The 18,828-nt window shown below is 40.1% G+C and overlaps 2 protein-coding genes across 2 annotated transcripts; one reads left to right on the top strand and one right to left on the bottom strand.

Moving 5' to 3' along the window:
* Positions 1-600: 600 nt before the first annotated feature.
* On the bottom strand, positions 601-2,456 carry LOC129186516 (cytochrome c oxidase subunit 6C-1). Its single transcript, XM_054784851.1, has 4 exons — positions 2,307-2,456; positions 1,415-1,529; positions 783-913; positions 601-694 (listed from the first exon to the last, which is right to left on the bottom strand). The coding sequence occupies exons 2-3, from the start codon at positions 1,517-1,519 to the stop codon at positions 788-790; spliced, it is 231 nt and encodes a 76-aa protein (XP_054640826.1). The 5' UTR covers positions 1,520-1,529; positions 2,307-2,456; the 3' UTR covers positions 601-694; positions 783-787.
* A 688-nt stretch (positions 2,457-3,144) lies between these two features.
* mcm2 (minichromosome maintenance complex component 2) lies at positions 3,145-18,807 on the top strand. Its single transcript, XM_054784698.1, has 20 exons — positions 3,145-3,225; positions 3,865-4,055; positions 4,119-4,291; positions 5,102-5,232; positions 5,306-5,444; positions 5,519-5,616; positions 8,912-9,033; positions 9,147-9,354; positions 10,891-11,025; positions 11,102-11,293; positions 11,670-11,763; positions 14,110-14,188; positions 14,316-14,487; positions 14,562-14,688; positions 17,445-17,557; positions 17,652-17,816; positions 17,894-17,968; positions 18,045-18,227; positions 18,310-18,465; positions 18,643-18,807. The coding sequence occupies exons 1-20, from the start codon at positions 3,220-3,222 to the stop codon at positions 18,751-18,753; spliced, it is 2,670 nt and encodes an 889-aa protein (XP_054640673.1). The 5' UTR covers positions 3,145-3,219; the 3' UTR covers positions 18,754-18,807.
* Positions 18,808-18,828: the final 21 nt, after the last annotated feature.

Here is an 18,828-nt window from a genome sequence, read left to right as displayed (position 1 = left end):
GAGGGCCAAACAAAGCCTGTAGCGTCGGATGTTACCGACAGATGGCGCCAGAAACCAGTCGCGTGTGTGTACATACATATATACACAGTATATATATATATATATATATATATATATATACACATACATATACATATATATATACACACACACACAGTATATATACACTGTACATACATACACTATATGCTAACCCTAACCCACCTCGTCTTAAGATATGGAGGAGCACACTATATATATTTAAATACAGTACAGTTGTATATCTACCGCTTATCCTCAATCAATAGGGTTGCAGGGGTATGCTGTGGAGCCTATCCCAGCTGACTAAAGGCGAGAGGCAGGGTACACACTGGACTGGTCACCAGTCAATCACAGTACATATATCTTATAATACGTCATTACGTTGACTAATTACATGTAAAAACACTGAATAGTTTTGCAAGTGTATGGAGGCCACCGTAAATATATATAATATCTGACACTTACTGTGAATATGACTGAAATAGACATTTAGGTACCACCTCCCCCACACAGACCTATCAAACATTCATGAAGAAGCTCGTGCTTCTACTCACATACTGTGGAAGTCAACAAAAAGCATTTTGTTTGATAGGTACATTTATTTTAGAGCAGTATATTACATCCAAAGGGGAGAAACAACAACTTAACAGCGGGAATGAGTGGCCGGAAACATCTGGAAGGGAAAAAAAAAAAACAAGTGACAAACATATGGAAGCATTTATCATGAAATGAACAACTCCATTGATCAAGAAACAACGCACCAGGTTTACTCTCCAGAAGGACGCACGCTCTCAAAGATTCCCGCTTCCCTCATGGCGTTGAACTCCTTGACGGAGTCGTACTGCTTGTAGAAGTCTGCATACGCTTGCTTCCTGGGTTCCGCCACCGTGTACTGAGCAGCACAAAACACTTCATTTAGCACAAAGAGGAGTTTCAAATGTTCAAATGTCACTTAAAAATACTTTGCTCTGTTTCAATTCATGTCACTTAATGTCTTTTGAGTGCATAAGTGCCTTCACACTAAGACATAGGGCAAAATGTAGTGCAGTTTCACTCAAAACAGTGAGTGCGCAGTACTGCACACTTAACACCCCCAATAGTCGCCATCTTGGCTATGCTGCGGAATGGGAGGGACTACGTTGACAGTGGCGGCTGAGGAACATCTCATAGTGATTGAAAGTAGTCAACAATGATGTAAGCGATGCATGAATGTTACAGAAATGATTTGTAGCTTGTGCAAGCCTTAATTGATGTGCTTTATGCATGTTCATCTTTATAGTGCTTCAAAGTAAAAGCTTTTTGAGAACCTGTTATCTATCTGCTAAGCTAAAGTAGAAGCCAAACATTAGCAGCAGCAGAACAGTGATAGTGAAAGCCCCCCGGCTGCTCCCACCTTGAAGGCTGCCGCAAACAGGAAAGACAAACCGAAGGCAATCGGTAGATGAAACCTCAGGCGCTTTGCCAGCAGCCCCCTCATCACCGGCTTCGGCAGAGACATGCTGGATCACCTGAACACAAAAAGAGACACTTCATTGGGGGCACATGCATGCAAGAGATGAACTCACTGGAACTGTCCTACTAGTGTGTATAATGACTAGACACTGTCTGCTAAATGTTACCAACAAGTCAATCTTTGTAAAGGCAGAACCGTGCAGGTCTGTTTTATTAAAGTCACGTAATATTAAATTGAAACAACTAAAAATGTCGGATGAAACTTTTATAGGCTATAGAGTTGTACTAAGTGGCACATTTAGTGCTAGAGCATCTGATAACATGACTTGGCAACGAGAGGAAACAACGTTTATTCATTGATGACCTTTTGTATTTCTCATTGGGTCGGCATATCAGTTCAGCACCAAGAAACTAATAAACAACAACATTTATGTATCTGTTATTTGTAAGGTGCGGACAATTACTGCATGACAAGGAATATCCACAAAGAGGACCACTTTCAGCCTAATTTAAAGCAACGACATTGACCTTTGAAGACCACCTTGTCTTCAAATGTTGAGTTTGTTCTAAATATTTTTTCACATTATCGACTGACATTTGTAGAGTTCGCAAGTTTTGTGTGGATTTTAAAGAACGGACTGCATGATAGCAGAATAAGGTAGCTGCGGCGCGAATGGCTAAGCTAACCGCTTAAGAGCTCGAGACGTTAACACGACAGCAATCCACCACATGATTCGGAGGCAGAAGATATAATTAAGTAAATAACCGAATGCGTAATTATCACAACACCCCAACAAGTGAGTTTAAAGTGTCTGAGCGATGAGAATACTCACAAGTTTGACTCACGACCTTCACGGAATCAGCTAACTGGCTAACACACTTCGGATGAGGTCCGACGGTGAACTTCTTGTTTGCTACGCCGAGCTGTTTGAGACACACAACACCGCCCCGAGCGGCCTGGCGTGTTCCTGCAACAATAACATTATTCAATACAAGGAGCACTGGTTCAAGTTAGTTAGCCTTCCGTTCCAAAGTTTATCTGCGTGTATACCATGATAAATAGAACAAATAAGTCTATTGTGGCGGTATTTTGTCTTTTTAACCGAGGCAGTGTTGCCAGATGGAAAATTACAAATTATTGTATCAGAAGCTTACAGCTATCGTATTTTGAGAAAAATAATCGTACATACTACAGTAAAACATTACTGCAGACCGTGTATGGTAGCGCTTAGGATGAAGTTTTAACTTTAAATAGACTAAAAGCACTTTTGGAAAAAAGCAGGCAGTACCAGAACAGCACCACCACCTGGCCATTAAAGGCACGTGAGACAATGTACAACAGAAGGTGTTTGTATTTTCTAATAGCCGTATATTGAAGGGCTCACATTATCGCACTTTATGGGATGTTTGGAATCAGGCTTCTGTACACAGAGGGTGAAATTATCGGACTTCTGGCAACGTTGATAGCTAATAAAACCACTGACTGTGCTTCCAATCTCAACACTGCCCCCACGGTTTCCGGTGCTACTGCAACGTCTGGCCATAGTGCCCGACGAACGTGCTGACGTCCCCAGCCAGCCCATTTCTGGTCAGCTCGACCAATCGAAGGTCGCAACGTCATGCATCGTTTGAATATTCATTAGATTTCGCGGGCTTTCTGTACCCCGTGACTTGTCCTGGCGCGAAAGGCGAGAGTTTGCAGGAAGGAGTTGTAGCTCCAAGAAGCAGAGAAACCTGACGAGAACAATGGCGGTGAGTTTTTTCACTAAATGGCTAAGTCATTGCACCGTCCAGCTGCTCGCCAATGACTCGTTTCGTGAACGACCTTTAGGGCGAAATTTAGTCACATTGGGGAGTTGCGCTGAGTTAGGAGTCGTCAGCCATAAACCCGATCGAGATTAAATGTGTGTCGTATTAAATGATCCAGAATGGAATTATTTTTAATATTTTGATTCATTTGTCATTTATGTGTATTACCGTTGGTTTGAATGCGTAACAAAACACATTTGAATTTGTTCGTCAGCACATGTGGTGACACAATACACCAACCAGTCCACTTCATGAGGTGCAACCTCTTTAGTTCCAATATACATATATTTCTTTATATATATAAAAAAAATACAAAGATAGTTATGCTCACTTTGTTTTGACAGTATTTTGCTGTTTTTGCACTGCATTTGTTTCAAGCCTTATCTTTGTAAAGGCAGACTGTATCTTATTAGGTTAGGTACCTAATGAAGTGGCCAGTGATGTAAATAAACTTGAAGAACATCATAATGATGTTTGACATCAAATATGTCAAAAAAAGAACTCAGAAAGTGAGTGAACGATGGTGGAAGTTATGTTAAAGTGAGCAAGAAGAATGAAAAATGTGTCCTGTCATGCTGACAGGATTCATCCGAGTCGCAGCACATGGCCACCAGCCCCAGCCGGGTCTCCAGGAGGGGAGACCTGACCTCCAGCCCGGGAAGAGACCTGCCCCCCTTCGAGGATGAATCTGAGGGTCTGCTGGGGGATGGGAACCTGCCCGTAGAGGAGGAGGACGGCGATGGAGAGGAGCTGATCGGGGACGGCATGGAAAGGTGACAAATTATTTGCCGGCCGGGGAGAGAAGAATTCTCACGGGTGTTTGTCCGTGTCTGCAGGGACTACCGGGCCATCCCGGCACTGGATCAGTACGAGGCGGAGGGTTTGGACTTGGATGACGAGGATCTGTCAGAGCTATCTCCCGGTGCCCGGGCGGCCGCTGAAGAAGCCATGAGGAGGAGGGATCGGGAGCAGGGTCTCAGTGGGCGGCTGAGGAGAGGATTGCTGTACGGTGAGGAGATAACACTCTATAACAGGGGTTCCCCAATGGTCTCAACTGGGGAACCACATATTCCAATGGTCATTAAGAAGGGACCCAATTTTAAGTCATTTTTATTTGTATTTATTTATTTATTTATTTTTTTACCCATTTTTAAGTCATTTTTGTTACTTTTTGAATGCTTTTTTAAAGTCATTTTTTTATTTTTGTGTTTATTATTTTTACGCTTTTATTTAAGGCATTTTAATTTCTTTTGTACATTTTTGTCATTTAAATTGATTTTTTTTACACAAGTCATTATTTTTTACGCTCTTAATTTCTTTTTTGTTTTTAATTTTTATTGAAGTAATTCTTTTTTGCATGTCATTTATATATGTATGTATGTATTAATTTTTTGGACAGTTATTTAAATGTAAATTTGTATTTATTAGTTTTTACATTTTTTTTGTTTACAAATGCAACTGTGTTTTTTTTTTATTGCCTATCATCTTTTGAAACATTAATACACATAATGACAGGTACATGTCCAAAGTGCATTTTAGAGGAATTTTTGAAGGCATTTTTTTCAAGGAAATGAGGAAGAACATAACTGCATGCATACAAATAATGCATAAAGTAAAATGAAACATCAAAAACCCCACAAAATCCGATATTTCACTTTTGACTGTGCAATGTACATATGCAGTTCAGTACCAAGGAGGAAGATGACTAAAGTATTGCTCAGTTTTACTTCAAAGTGGATATTTTCAAGCCAGTTGAGAACCACTGTTCTAGAACACCTCCACCAAAGCCAAACTGATTGATTTCCATCCTGCTCCTCAGACAGCGAAGACGAGGACGATGAGCGGCCAGCGGCACGCAGACGGCGCCTGGCCGAGCGGGCCGCAGAAGGCGTGGCAGAGGGCGAGGAGGAGGAGATGATCGAGAGCATCGAGAACCTGGAGGACATGAAGGTTTGTCCGTGCGTGTGACGGTGTCCTCGGGGCTCACCGATGGTCTGGACTGATGCCCTTCCCCCGCCTGCAGGGTCACACGGTGAGGGAATGGGTGTCCATGGCTGCTCCCCGGCTGGAGATCTACAACCGCTTCAAGAACTTCCTGCGCACGCACGTGGATGAAAGCGGCCACAACGTGTTCAAGGAGAAGATCAGCGACATGTGCAAAGGTAGCTCATCTCCAAGTGTGTGCACGTGAGCGTGTCCTGGAGCTTCAGATAATAGTGTGTATGTGTATGTACAGAGAACAAGGAGAGTTTGGTGGTCAACTATGAAGACCTTGCAGCCAGGGAGCACGTGCTGGCTTACTTCCTGCCTGAAGCCCCCACTGAGATGTTGAAGGTGAGTGTGTTGGGACTGGTCCTTCTCCCAGCCGAAAGTCCACCTGTTTTTTTTTTTGTTTTTTTTTTTAATTCTATCAGCTGTGAAATGAGTCTAGGAGTCTCAAGGACAGTTTACAATTGATTTCAACAAGAGTAGATACAAGCAGTCGCAGTGCCACCGCTGGAGAGAGCGATGAGCTGCCAACAAACAGAAGGAAAATATTCCATTCCTAACAAATGTAATCCTGCATAGACGTCAAAGATGAAACATCAACAGGCCATATACTGTTGGTACTATTATATATTCTTAGGTTTAAAAAAGTACTCATATAATAATAATATACGTATTCACAGTTTGGCATTTGCTCCTTTGCATAGTCAGGGATTTATTTTCTCTGCTTTAAATGGCGAAAAATGACCTTTTGCTAACTTAAAGCACAACTGCACTTTTTTTTTTTTAATTTTGCCCATCATCCACAATCCGTATGTGAGACCCGAACATTAACACACGTCTTTCTCTTTTGTGTTTTCTAAAGTTCTAAAAACAGCTAAAAAGAGGCAGCTCATTAATGCATGCAATGGGACACACCTATTCCTGCTGTTAAAACACCTCCAACAGCTTTTTATCGTTCTATACTCATGCTATAACCATGCAGTAACAGGTATATTCATGATAACAGGTAATACTTACAGTATTTTGCCATACTTTGGTCGTTTTCAGCATTCCCGGAACTTCCGTCCTGGGTGCATTCATTTCACACAGTAACATAGAAAGGAACTCTACACCTAGCATTAACTTTTCTAAACTAAAAAGCGCAGCAGTGGCAGCTTCAGTATGTACAATATGTAGCTTTACCTTTTGGTAGTGGCCTGAGGTGTTGTGAGCGCGGCGCTAAGATGGAGTGTGTGGTGAAGCTAGTCGCCTGCCGGTGTGGTGTGGCGTGGCGAGGAGTCACTACATCAGCAAAATAGGTCTTTGCCGTAACAGTGTTGTTAATAATAACAACAATGTTGCTGTAACTTGGTTAATATGCAGGTCACATTATGTAAAGGGAGGATTGTTGGTAGTTTTTAGTTTTTTTCAGAAGGCTTTAGTTGCATCCCATTACGTGCACTCTTAGCTGCCTATTTCTATCTGTTTTTTTACTTGATTCTGGCTGTGCAGTTTATAGCTCTGCTCTGAAAGTCCTATCTTGAGAAGTTAAAACCAATACAAAATCAAGGACTTAGAATTTGCCTTGAAGCTTTTTGTACTTCTCCTATGGAAAGCTTGTTTGTATGTGGAGGAAAATGAGCCTCCTCTGCATTTAAGATATGAAAAACTATCTCTTAACTATGCAATCAAATTAAAGAATAACCCATTAAATCCAAGGTATGAAAATACCTTCAGACCACAATACGTGGGTTTTTATAACCTTAAACCATCTTCCATCAAACCGTTTGGCTTTCGTGTACGAGAAGCTCTAATTCAAGTTCTTGGTACCACTGATATTTCTCCATTCTTAGTACCCAATATTTCTCCCTGGGTGATCAGCGAACGTTTATTTGACTTTGACATTAACAACATTCAAAAAGGGCGTTACAAGTGGTCTGGTCTACCTGGATAGATTCGGAGAAATAAGACACAAATACAGGAAGTACCATGCTATCTATACAGATGGATCAAAAGATAACAATAAAGTAGGATCAGCCTGTATTAGAGGCACAATAAAAGAACAGGTTAGATTGCCAGACAGTTCTTCCATATACACTCATATTTACTTGCAGCAGAAAATCCTCCCCGTTGTATATCATGTAATAGTACACTCTCAGTTAAACATATTCTTCTTGAATGCATTGAGTTTGCTCACATCCGTGTCAATTTTTATAATGTTCCTGATCTGAAAACCTTGTTCAGCGAAGTTTCGCGATCATGCATCATAGAGTTTCTTAAAGGAATAAATCTTTTTATTAGGTTTTAGATAATGGAAACAGGCCCTTTGGCAGGCCATTTTATTTATTATATAGTCTTACGGAGGAGACTTTAAGCCGTAGGTCCCGTGTAAAGAAGAGCCACACCATTTGCACGTTAAAAAACCTGCTTCTCTGTTCGAAGAGAGTAGGGAATTTTTCCCGGAAAAGTTGACCACATTTTTTATCTTACAAGCCTTACTTCCTAATTAAATTTATGGATTACACTTCTGAGAAACGAGCCTTGTCATTAGTAACTTTACATAATAAGGTCCAGACTTGTTTCTTTATGTTTGAAACTGAATTTAAATGTCTTTAATAACTGTGAGAGGCATTTCATAAACTCTAGAGCAGGGGTGTCCAAAGTGCGGGCCGGGGGCCATTTGCGGTGATTTTTTTTTTGTGATTTTATCGGCCTGCAGCACAGTCTAAAAATGTAACTTAACAAAGAAACTTAAAAAAAAAACAGCAGCAAAAATGGGGAAATTAAAAGTCAAAATATTAAGAGAAGAGTTGTAATCTGGCAAGGACAAAGAATAAAGTAATAGTTTTTTAACGTCAAAAACACGAACTAAAGTTGTAATTTTTGAAACTTCGGTTGGGTGCAAATTTATAACATAGGAATAAAGTCAAAATATTTGGAGAAGAAAAATATACCAGAAGAAAGTTGAAATATTTGGAAAATTATACAACAAAAAAACAGCAGAAATTTTACCAGAATAAAGTCAAAATTTTAAGAGGAAAAAATAGAGAAAACATTGCAATTGAATGAGAATAAAGTTGTAAAATGAGGAAAAATATCATTTTAGTAACAATGTTGAAATAAGGAAAGCTGAAATGAAATATTTGGAAAATAAAAAAAAACTGGAATTTTAAGGGAATAAAGTCAAAATATTAAGAAAAAAAAAGTCATAATCGAATGAAGAACAAAAGTCGCAATTTTACAAGAATAAACCCGTATTATGGAAAAAAAAATTTTTAGTAGCATTTCACCTATATTACAAGAGTGAAATGGAATTTTTTCTTAAGCTACATATAGCTTCTTGGCATATCTCTGTGTTGGTTTACTAAATATCAAAGTGGCCCTTTAGAGTATCAAAACAGGCATTTTAGGGCCTTTCATGAATGCGCTGCATTTTTCTCTGAATATTTTGACTTTATTCTTGTAAAATTACTGCATATTTTTCTTTTTTTTCTGTTTTCTTGTTAAGTCATATTTTTGTGCTGAGTGTGATGTGGGTTATTTCCCACAGCCGGGGACGGCAAATGACCTCCATTCCGCACTTTGGACATCCCCGGTTTAAAGCCTCTTGTGGGCGTGGTTTGGGTTGTTGGCTAACCTGCACGTTCCTCCCGTGCCTCAGGTGTTTGACGAGGCGGCTAAAGAAGTGGTGCTGGCCATGTACCCTAAATATGACCGCATCGCACACGAGATCCACGTGCGCATCTGTAACCTGCCCCTGGTGGAGGAGATCCGCTCGCTCAGGTAGCGGCAGGTCACGTGACCGATGCCAGCACCTCAGAGAAATGACACCTGTTCCTTGTCATGAAACCAGAAAAAAAAGACGCTTTCTTCTTTTTTGTTTCTTTCGTCTCCAGGCAGCTCCATCTGAACCAGCTGATCCGGACCAGCGGGGTGGTGAGCAGCTGCACGGGCGTTCTCCCCCAGCTCGGCATGGTCAAGTACAACTGCAACAAGTGCAACTTTGTGCTGGGCCCCTTCTTCCAGTCTCAGAACCAAGAGGTCAAGCCTGGCTCCTGTCCAGAGTGTCAGTCCCAAGGACCCTTTGAGATCAACATGGAGGAGGTGAGCGCTGCTCCTCTGGAAGCTTCTTCTACAGCAGCGGTTCTCAAATGGTGGGGTGGGACCCTAAAGTGGGTCGCGCATTCATTCTGAGTGGGCCGCAGACAGCAAGTCGAAAATAACAGAATTGTCATATAAAACACATGTCTTGACTTACTTTGGAGTAAAATTTAGCAATATTTTCTCTTCCTCTAAAATGTACTTTGGACTTGTAATTACAGTGTGTGTATTAATGTTTCAAAAGATTAAAAAAAAACATACATTTACATGGTTTGACTTGAATAACAGTAGAAGAATATGAACAAATGAAGGAATAAATTAAAATAAAAACGACTGCAATAAAAATGTAAAAAATTATCAAATGAAAGAATAAAAGAATAAAAATAAATGAAGATCATTAAGTGTAAAAAAAATAAGTCACTTGGAAAAAAGCAAAAGAATTTAAGAAACAAATGACTAACATGCAAAAAAAAATAAAGAATAATAAAAATAAATTCTAATAAAAATGAGCGTGTAAAAAAAAAGCAAAACAAAAATAACTTAAGTGTAAAAAAATACTAAAATTAAAATATACATGACAAACATAAAAATAAAATACAAATGACTTAAAAATGCAAAATAATAAACTGACTTAACATTGTAAAAATAATTTTAAAAATTAAATAGGACTTCTACTTAAAAAAAAGCCTTAAAAGTGTAGAAATAAATAAAATGAGTTTGACAAAAAAAAATCATAAAAATAAAAATGACTGATTTGTTTTTTTTAAATGGCTTAAATGTGTAAATATAATAAAACATGAAAATAAACAGGACTTAAACATGGAGTAAAATAAAAATGTAAAAAAAATAATAATAAACACAAATTATAATATGACTTAAACATGTGAGAAAAATAAATAAATAAATAAAAATGACTTCCATCCATTCATTTTCTATGCCGCTTATCTTCATTAGGGTCGGAGGGGTATGCTGGAGCTGACTTTGGACGAGAGGCGGGGTACACCCTGGACTGGTCGCCAGCCAATCGGAGATAAAATTATAAAAGTGTAAAAATAAAAACAATAAATTCAAATGACTTAAAAGTGTAAAATAAATAAAAACTTAAATATGACTTGTGTAAAATATAATAATAATAGGACAACATATAAAAAAAATGAATAAATAAAATGTTTTCAGTGTATAAATGAATATAAAAAAAGTGTAAAAAAGATCAAATTAAATTTGACTTCAACTGGTACAAAAATAAACTAAAATGAAAGATTTTAAGTGTACAAATGAATAGAAAAATTACAAATGACTAAGTGTAAAAAAATATATATATATATAAAATGACTTAAAACTGTAAACAATTATAAAAAGACAAAAAGTAAAATGACTTATATAAAAGTCATTTTCGCATTTTCCAGTGGCCATTAAGCCAAAAACTTAATGGCCATTGGAAAATGCGGGTGCCAAGTTTAGACCGTTTGAGAACCTCTGTTCTACAGTATGCCTCCGCCAGATCGTTTGTCCAAGCAAACCACGTTGTTTCCCTTGCAGACCGTGTACCAGAACTACCAGCGGATCACCCTTCAGGAAAGTCCCGGAAAGGTGGCCGCTGGTCGCCTCCCCCGCTCCAAAGACGCCATCCTGCTAGCGGACCTGGTGGACAGCTGCAAGCCAGGAGACGAGATCGTGAGTAGACCCGGTCCTGGCGCGAGGTCCAAATGGCCGCTGACTCTACTTTAAACCGTCTACTTTAAATCTTCAGGAGCTGACGGGCGTCTACCACAACAACTATGACGGCTCTCTGAACATGGCCAACGGCTTCCCCGTCTTCGCCACCGTCATCCTGGCCAACCACATCACTCGCCGCGACGAGGGCGTGGCCGTGGCCGAGCTGACGGACGAAGACGTCAAGGCCATCGTGGCGCTGTCCAAGGACGAATGCATCGGCGAAAGAGTGAGTGGACGCGCACGCTCGTGATTCATTCAGAAATATCGGCAACAGAATGCCGCACACTTCCTGTTTGAGTGCGTCAGCGGCTCCTTTAGGCACCAGTCTAGTTGGGCCTGAGAGACTTAGCAGTGAAATTACCATGACGGCATTATGATGAGACGCTCTGTTCACTTTCTTACCGTTAGCCGATATGCCGATATTGTGTGATACTGTCAATAAGCAGAAAGAACCATACCGATATGATCCATATCTCATTGTATGGCAAAATCAGTCGGCCGATATTATCGTACATCCCTAATTACAACTGTGATGTGAAGAAGTTTGACATTTACCAGCGGCCATCCCATAATGATTCCTGCCCTTCCTACTCTGTGCGTAGATCTTTGCCAGCATGGCGCCGTCCATCTACGGTCACGAGGACATCAAACGAGCGCTCGCCTTGTCGCTGTTTGGAGGAGAACCCAAGAACCCCGGTAATGAAAGTAGTCCTAATAATAATGACAAGAATACGAACTGGGGGGGATTTTTGGAATGTGGAGACTTGTTAGTCTGAATGTTTGGAAGGAACATCAAAAAATTGGGTGGTGTAGTAATAATAATAAAAATAATGATGATAATAATATAATAAAAACAGTAATGATAATAATAAAAATAACAATAATAATAATAATAATAATGTAGTATTGTAATGTATAATAATAATAATAATAATAACAAAAATAAAAAATATGAGAATTCTTATCTCCAGCATTCATACAGTAATATAATATTCATCAGGTACATCATCTATGATCGTGTTTGTTATAGAACAGGGGTGTCCAATGTGTGGAATGCCCCCCGGCTGTTTTTTTTTTTTTTTTTTTTTTTTTTTTTTTTTAATTGGCCCACGGCACATTCTAAAGATCTAATACAACAGACTGTTTAAAAAACAACAACAGCAAAAATGGAAAAATCAGCAGTAATTTTACAAGAAAAAGTCGTACTTTCATGAGAAGAGTGTCGTAATTTTAAGCGGAAAATATATAAAAATAAAAGTCATTTAGTAGCATAAAGTTGAAATATTAAACAAAATTTTTTACAGTCGGAATATGAGAAACAAAACAACAAAGTTGCAATTTTTGGAAAATTAGGATGCGGAAAAAGTTCTGTTACGAGAATAAAGTCAAAATAATATTGGAATAACGTTCTAATTATGAGAAAAAAAATGTACAAGACAAAGTTTTTTAAAAAATGGCACAAATGGGGGAAAAAAACACTGTAATTTTACGAGAATAAAGTGAAAATATTAAAGGAATAGTTGGGAGTTTTTGACATGAAGTTGTATGACATCCCCATCAGCAGTGGACTAAAAAGGCCTCTTCAAAATAATTAGACCTCACAAATCGCTCGGCGTCACATTTGTCTCCCGCCGTGTCCTGTCCCTGCGCACTGTCGCCTCTCCATTCGTGTGTATGTGACGAAGACGCTCGCACCTTCTTCAACACAAATGGAGAGGCGACAGTGCGCAGGGACAGGACACGGCGGGAGACAAATGTGACGCTGAGCGATTTGTGAGGTCTGATTTTTTTTTTTTGAGGAGGCATGTATTCCTCTTTTGATTGCATATGTTTAATCGGCAATAAGTTGATACCTGTAATGTCCACATGGCCCGTGGGGTGGCCGGAGAGTGACCATGGGTGTCCATGTCCACGGCCACCACTGGCCACCCCGTAGCTCTGCCACTGATTAAGAGAAAAAATAAAGTACTTTAATGAGGGGAAAAAAGTCACAATTTTATGAGAATAATCTCACAATATTATGAGGGAAAAATATCATTTTAGTAGCATAGTGTTGAAATATTAAAGAAAAAAATCTTTTTAATCTTTTATGACAAACAAAACAAAATGAAGATGTTAAAATTCTAATAAGGGAATAAAGTCAAAGTATTTAGAGAAAAAACTTGTTATCTAACAAAAAAGTCATATTTTTTTTAGAATAACATTGTAATATTATGAGGACAATACATAATTGTAGTAGCATGAAGTTGAAATATTAAAAAACACAAGTCGTAATATTATGGGACATAAAATAAAGCTGTCATTTTTGGCAGATTAGGTTGCAGAAGAAGTTATAATATAAGAAATATAATATATGAAGTTATATATAATAAAGTCAAAATAACATGAGATAATATATAAATAACATTACAAAATAACATTATGACAACTTTACCAAAAGAAAGTTGAAAATAGAAAAATTAACTGTATAAATGGGGGGGAGGGACAGCTGTAATTTTATGAGAATAAAGTCAAAATAGAGAAAAGAGAAGAAGAACATTTTTTTTTTTTTTTTACTCTAACGAGAAAAAAAGTTGCAATTTTACAGGAATAAACTCTTATGAGGAAAAATGTCATTTTTTAGTAGCATAGAGTTGAATGAAAAAATGTTTTTTTGAATTGCACGGTAATTTTTGGAAAATTAGGTTGGGGAAAAAGTTATAAAATCATCAATAACCAAGATTATTTAAGACGTTTAAACATTTAGAACATTTTTTTTAAAAAGGGGACAAGAAGAGCAAAGTTGATACTAAATAAGGCTTAGTCACCCTTATGACAAAGCTGAGATGTATTTTTTTTCTTGAAATATATGTAACGTGGCAAAATATCAACGTGGCAAACTTGTGTTCTTCCATTTTTCACGATGTGGGCCTCGCCGGAGAAACGTTTGGTCACGCCTGCTGTAGAGCATGTTCATGAGCTGGACGAGATGTTTTGAAAATGTGTTGGAAAAGCAAATAATGTCTTTTCTTCCTGTGATGATGGTGACGATGATGGTGCTAGGCGGTAAACACAAGGTGCGTGGAGACATCAACGTGCTGTTGTGTGGAGATCCTGGAACAGCAAAGTCTCAGTTTCTCAAGTATGTTTCTTCCCGCTACTTACTGATATATTTCATTGTTATATGATTAGTGTATATCATTGATTTTTTTTTTGGGGAAAGAAAATCTTGACAGAAGAGCGTTGATGGCGTGTGTGCATGTCTGCAGGTACGTGGAGAAGGTGGCGAGCAGGGCGGTGTTCACTACGGGTCAGGGCGCCTCGGCCGTGGGCTTGACGGCGTACGTGCAGAGGCACCCGGTCAGCCGCGAGTGGACGCTGGAGGCCGGCGCGCTGGTGCTGGCCGACCGCGGCGTCTGCCTCATCGATGAGTTTGACAAGGTGAGCGGAGCCCCGAGACGTCACAACCTCAGCTTGGTGGCATCCGGCCGCACTTATGACTGTCGTTTCTCCAGATGAATGACGCTGACCGCACCAGCATCCACGAGGCCATGGAGCAGCAGAGCATCTCCATCTCCAAAGCTGGCATCGTCACCTCGCTGCAGGCGCGCTGCACCGTCATCGCCGCCTCCAACCCCATCGGTAGCTCCTGGAAACTTCTCACGTCTAGCATTCCTCATAGATTATTGAGCTAGTGTAGTGGTTCGCATAGCTGACTTCCCACCATGCCGGTTATTGCGTTTTGAGTGCATAAGTGCATTCACACTGAAGTACGGGAATATGCAGTATGCTGTCAGGCTGTGTCTCAAATGAAATACTCTACTTCCATTAGTACACATTCATAAGTAGACTGTGTACACTGCATACTTCAGGGGTATTCACACTCTTTCCAGCGAGGGCGACATAGTGAAAAATGAAAGGATGCAACTTTGCCACTTTTGGTATTGTTTTAAAGTAACAGATTTAGATATGCGAAGAAGTTATACATATTTCAGGAAAAAAAACTGCATCTCAGCTTTGTCATATAGGTGTGGGGTGGGCAAACTACGGCCCGGGGGCCACATCCGGCCTGCCAGTTCCTTCGAAAGTATTTAATCTAAACTTTTGAAAAACAAGCTGGCAAAATGACCTGCAAGTAGTCGGTCAGTAAGCCAACCTGAGACAACCTTTTCATGGTTTAAGTGGCTTTTCATATGCAGCCATCTAGACGACGACCTCACCCACGGTGCCAAATAAACACAGGTCAACAAATATGTGACACACAACTTAACCTACCCACTGCACTGTCTGGGAAGTGTGCGTGTATCAAATATATAAACGGCAGAAATGGGGGGGAAAACACAAATTTTACGAGCATAAAGTCAAAATATTAAGAGCCGAGCAGAGCCAGAAATGTTTCATTGAGGTGGCCATGGTGAGACCATTACTCACATAGGGGTGGCAATAAGTTGATACCTGAAATGTCCGTATGGCCCGTGGGGTGGCCAGGGGCGGCCACGGCCACCACTGGCCACCCTGTCGCTCTGCCACTGATTAAGAGAAAATAAATTATATTCTGATGACGGGGGGGGAAAAAAAGTCAAAATTTTACAAAACTCATATTATGAGGGGAAAAATATCATTTTAGTAGCATAGTGTTGAAATATTAAAGAAAAAATACCGTTTAATAGTCATCATATGAGAAACAAAATTAAGATGTTATAATAACATGGGTATAAAGTCAAATTATTTAGGGAAAACAGTCATCTAACAAAAGTCATCATTTTATGAGGATAACATTGTAATATTAAGAGGAAGATACATCATTTTAGTAGCATTAAGTTGAAATATTAAACACATTTTTTTTCAAGTCGTAATATTATGAGACATAAAATAAAGCTGTAATTTTTGGCAAATTAGGTTGCAGAAGAAGTTATGATCTTACAATAAAGTCAAAATAATATAAGAATATTATTGTTTTTTTGAGAATTGTATTATTATGCTGTGGCCCCCCGGCCTATTTTGTTAACTCGGTGCGACCCGCGAGTCAAACAGTTTGCCCACCCCTGATGGCGGTGAAATGCTACTACAATGACTTTTTTCCTCATAATATTGCGAGTTTATTCTTGTGTAAAATGTTTTTTTTTCCTCTTAAATTTTGACTACTTTTTTTTTTTTTTTAAGTGCAGCTTTTTCCCCATTCCTGCTATTTTTTTTATTTTCCCCCTCTCCCCAAATATTTCAACTTTCTTCTTGTACATTCAAAAAATTACAACTTAATTTGTGTTGGTTGAGACAGTTTGTCGTGAAATTGCGACATTTTTTCCCCTCATTCGATTACGACTTTTTTCTCCTAATATTTTAATTTAACGCTTATATGAATGAAAGCACACATAGGATAGTTTCTGAGCCAAATGCCTCACTTCCAGTGTGGATGTGCTGTGGAATGTATTGTGCCGTGCGGGGCGAGCTCGCGATACCCAGGGAATTTGAAAGGGTGATGCCCAGCGATTCCTAAATGCTATAGTCGGCATAGTCTGTGCCTCACACAGATCCACTACACTTGAGTACCATCTAGTGGCTCAAATGTGACATGACACAGTGATCAGTGAATGATAAACTTATTATTGTTACATTACACCCCCCCCCCCCACCTTCGTTGCCAAAAATTTGAACTTCATTTTGGTTTGTTTTTCATAATATTACATCTTTTGAGAAAAGAACGTGTTTTTTTTCTTTTCATATTTCAACTCTATGCTACTAAAACGTCATGTTACAAGTTTCTCATAAAATTGCTACTTTTTTCTCAATAGAATACAACTTTATTCTTGTAAAATTTCTACTGTTGCTTTTTTTTATGTAACTTTAGAACTATTTCAACTTTCATCCTGTAAATTTTATTCTAGTAATATTGTGGCTTTATTTTTTTTTCCAACTTATTACAGTTACAACTTAATTTAGTTTTTTGGTTCTCATAGTGCAACTTTTAAAAAATGATTTTTTTCTTTAATATTTCAACTTTATGCTCCTAAAATGAAATTTTTCTTCATAATATTGTGTTATTGTAGTGAAATTACAAATTGCTGTTGCCCTCAAACGGTCAAAATGGTGAGTGTGCAGAGCAGAACACTTACACCCTCAAACATCGCCATCTTGGCTACGTAGCGGAAGGGGCGGGGCTAACTCGAGTGGTTTTGATTTACAGTTAAGAAAAGAGGAAGCGGGTAAATATTGCGGCGATCATCAGTAATGGATTTGGGACAGTCAAAATAAGTACATAGTGTGCACTTAAAGGAGTAAGTCTTAGCATGTAAGTGTGCAAATTTAAGACAGCGCATGTGTTTACACTTTGTATTGATGATAAAACGTTTCCATGTTGATCATGTGACCACTGACGGCCTGTGGGCGTCTCCTTTTAGGTGGCAGGTACGACCCATCTCTGACCTTTGCTGAGAATGTGGACCTGACCGAGCCCATCGTGTCCCGTTTTGATGTTCTGTGTGTCGTCAGAGACACTGTGGACCCAGTGCAGGTACACACACACACACACACACACACGCCTTCATTTTTAGTGGCGCACCCCCGAGTGGAGGCTCTATGAAAGGTTTTCTTTGTGCGGCGAGCAGGATGAGATGTTGGCCCGCTTTGTGGTGGGCTCCCACATGAAGCATCACCCCAGCAGCAAGGAAGGGGGCGTGGCCCTTGAAGAAGTGGTTCTGCCCAACACGTCCAATGTGCCGCCCGTTCCCCAGGAGCTCCTGAGGAAGTACATCATCTACGCCAAGGAGAGGGTACGGCTTGTCCGTTGTGCGTGTCGGATCATGTGCTCATCACGCGATTGACAGCAGTGTTGGTGCGCCACGTGCAGGTTCATCCCAAACTCAACCAGATGGACCAGGACAAGGTGGCCCGCATCTACAGTGACCTGCGCAAAGAGTCCATGGTGAGTCCACCTGCGTCCTGGTATCGTCTTTAAAACCTTCTTCACCTTCTAACGTGTGCACCCGCCTCGCCAACAGGCAACTGGCAGCATCCCCATCACGGTGCGTCACATCGAGTCCATGATCCGCATGGCTGAAGCCCACGCCAAGATGCACCTGAGGGACTACGTGCTGGAGGACGACGTCAACATGGCCATCCGTGTCATGCTGGAGAGCTTCATCGACACTCAGAAGTTCAGCGTGATGAGGAGCATGAGGAAGGTACAGGACATCTGCCCGCCGACTGTTTTTTTTTTTCTTAAATGCGGTTCTGGTTTTGAAGTCGTGCGTTTATCCTCTGCAGACCTTCGCTCGCTACCTGGCCTACCGCAAAGACAACAACGAGCTCCTGATCTTCATTCTCAAGCAGTTGGTGGCCGAACAGGTGGCCTACCAGAGGAACCGCTACGGAGCCCAGAACGACACCATCGAGGTCCTGGAGAAAGACCTGCAGGACAAGGTGATGACAACTTAAACGTGTCCTCAGTCAGCCAGTGTGAAAACACGCTAATGAGACACAAGCTAAACAAACGCCATGCTAATCCCCTTCAGGTCAACTTGCTAACAAAGCCTAGCATGGCGTGAGCAGCGTGTTAGAGTAGCATGTGTGCTAAATGATGTCCATGTCCTCCCCCAGGCGAGACAGATCAACATCCACAGCCTGTCGGCCTTCTACGACAGCGAGCTGTTCCGCAGTAACCGCTTCAGCCATGACGGCAAGAAGAAACTCATCCTGCAGCAGTTCTAAGAGGCGCCTCTGGAGGTGGCGCGTGTAAATATGTGTACATGTTACATTGTTCTCTTTTTCATTAAACTTGTCTTT

This window comes from Dunckerocampus dactyliophorus, chromosome 8, assembly GCF_027744805.1.
Source record: "Dunckerocampus dactyliophorus isolate RoL2022-P2 chromosome 8, RoL_Ddac_1.1, whole genome shotgun sequence".
NCBI lineage: Eukaryota > Metazoa > Chordata > Actinopteri > Syngnathiformes > Syngnathidae > Dunckerocampus > Dunckerocampus dactyliophorus.
This window is presented reverse-complemented; position numbering and strand designations above follow the sequence as displayed.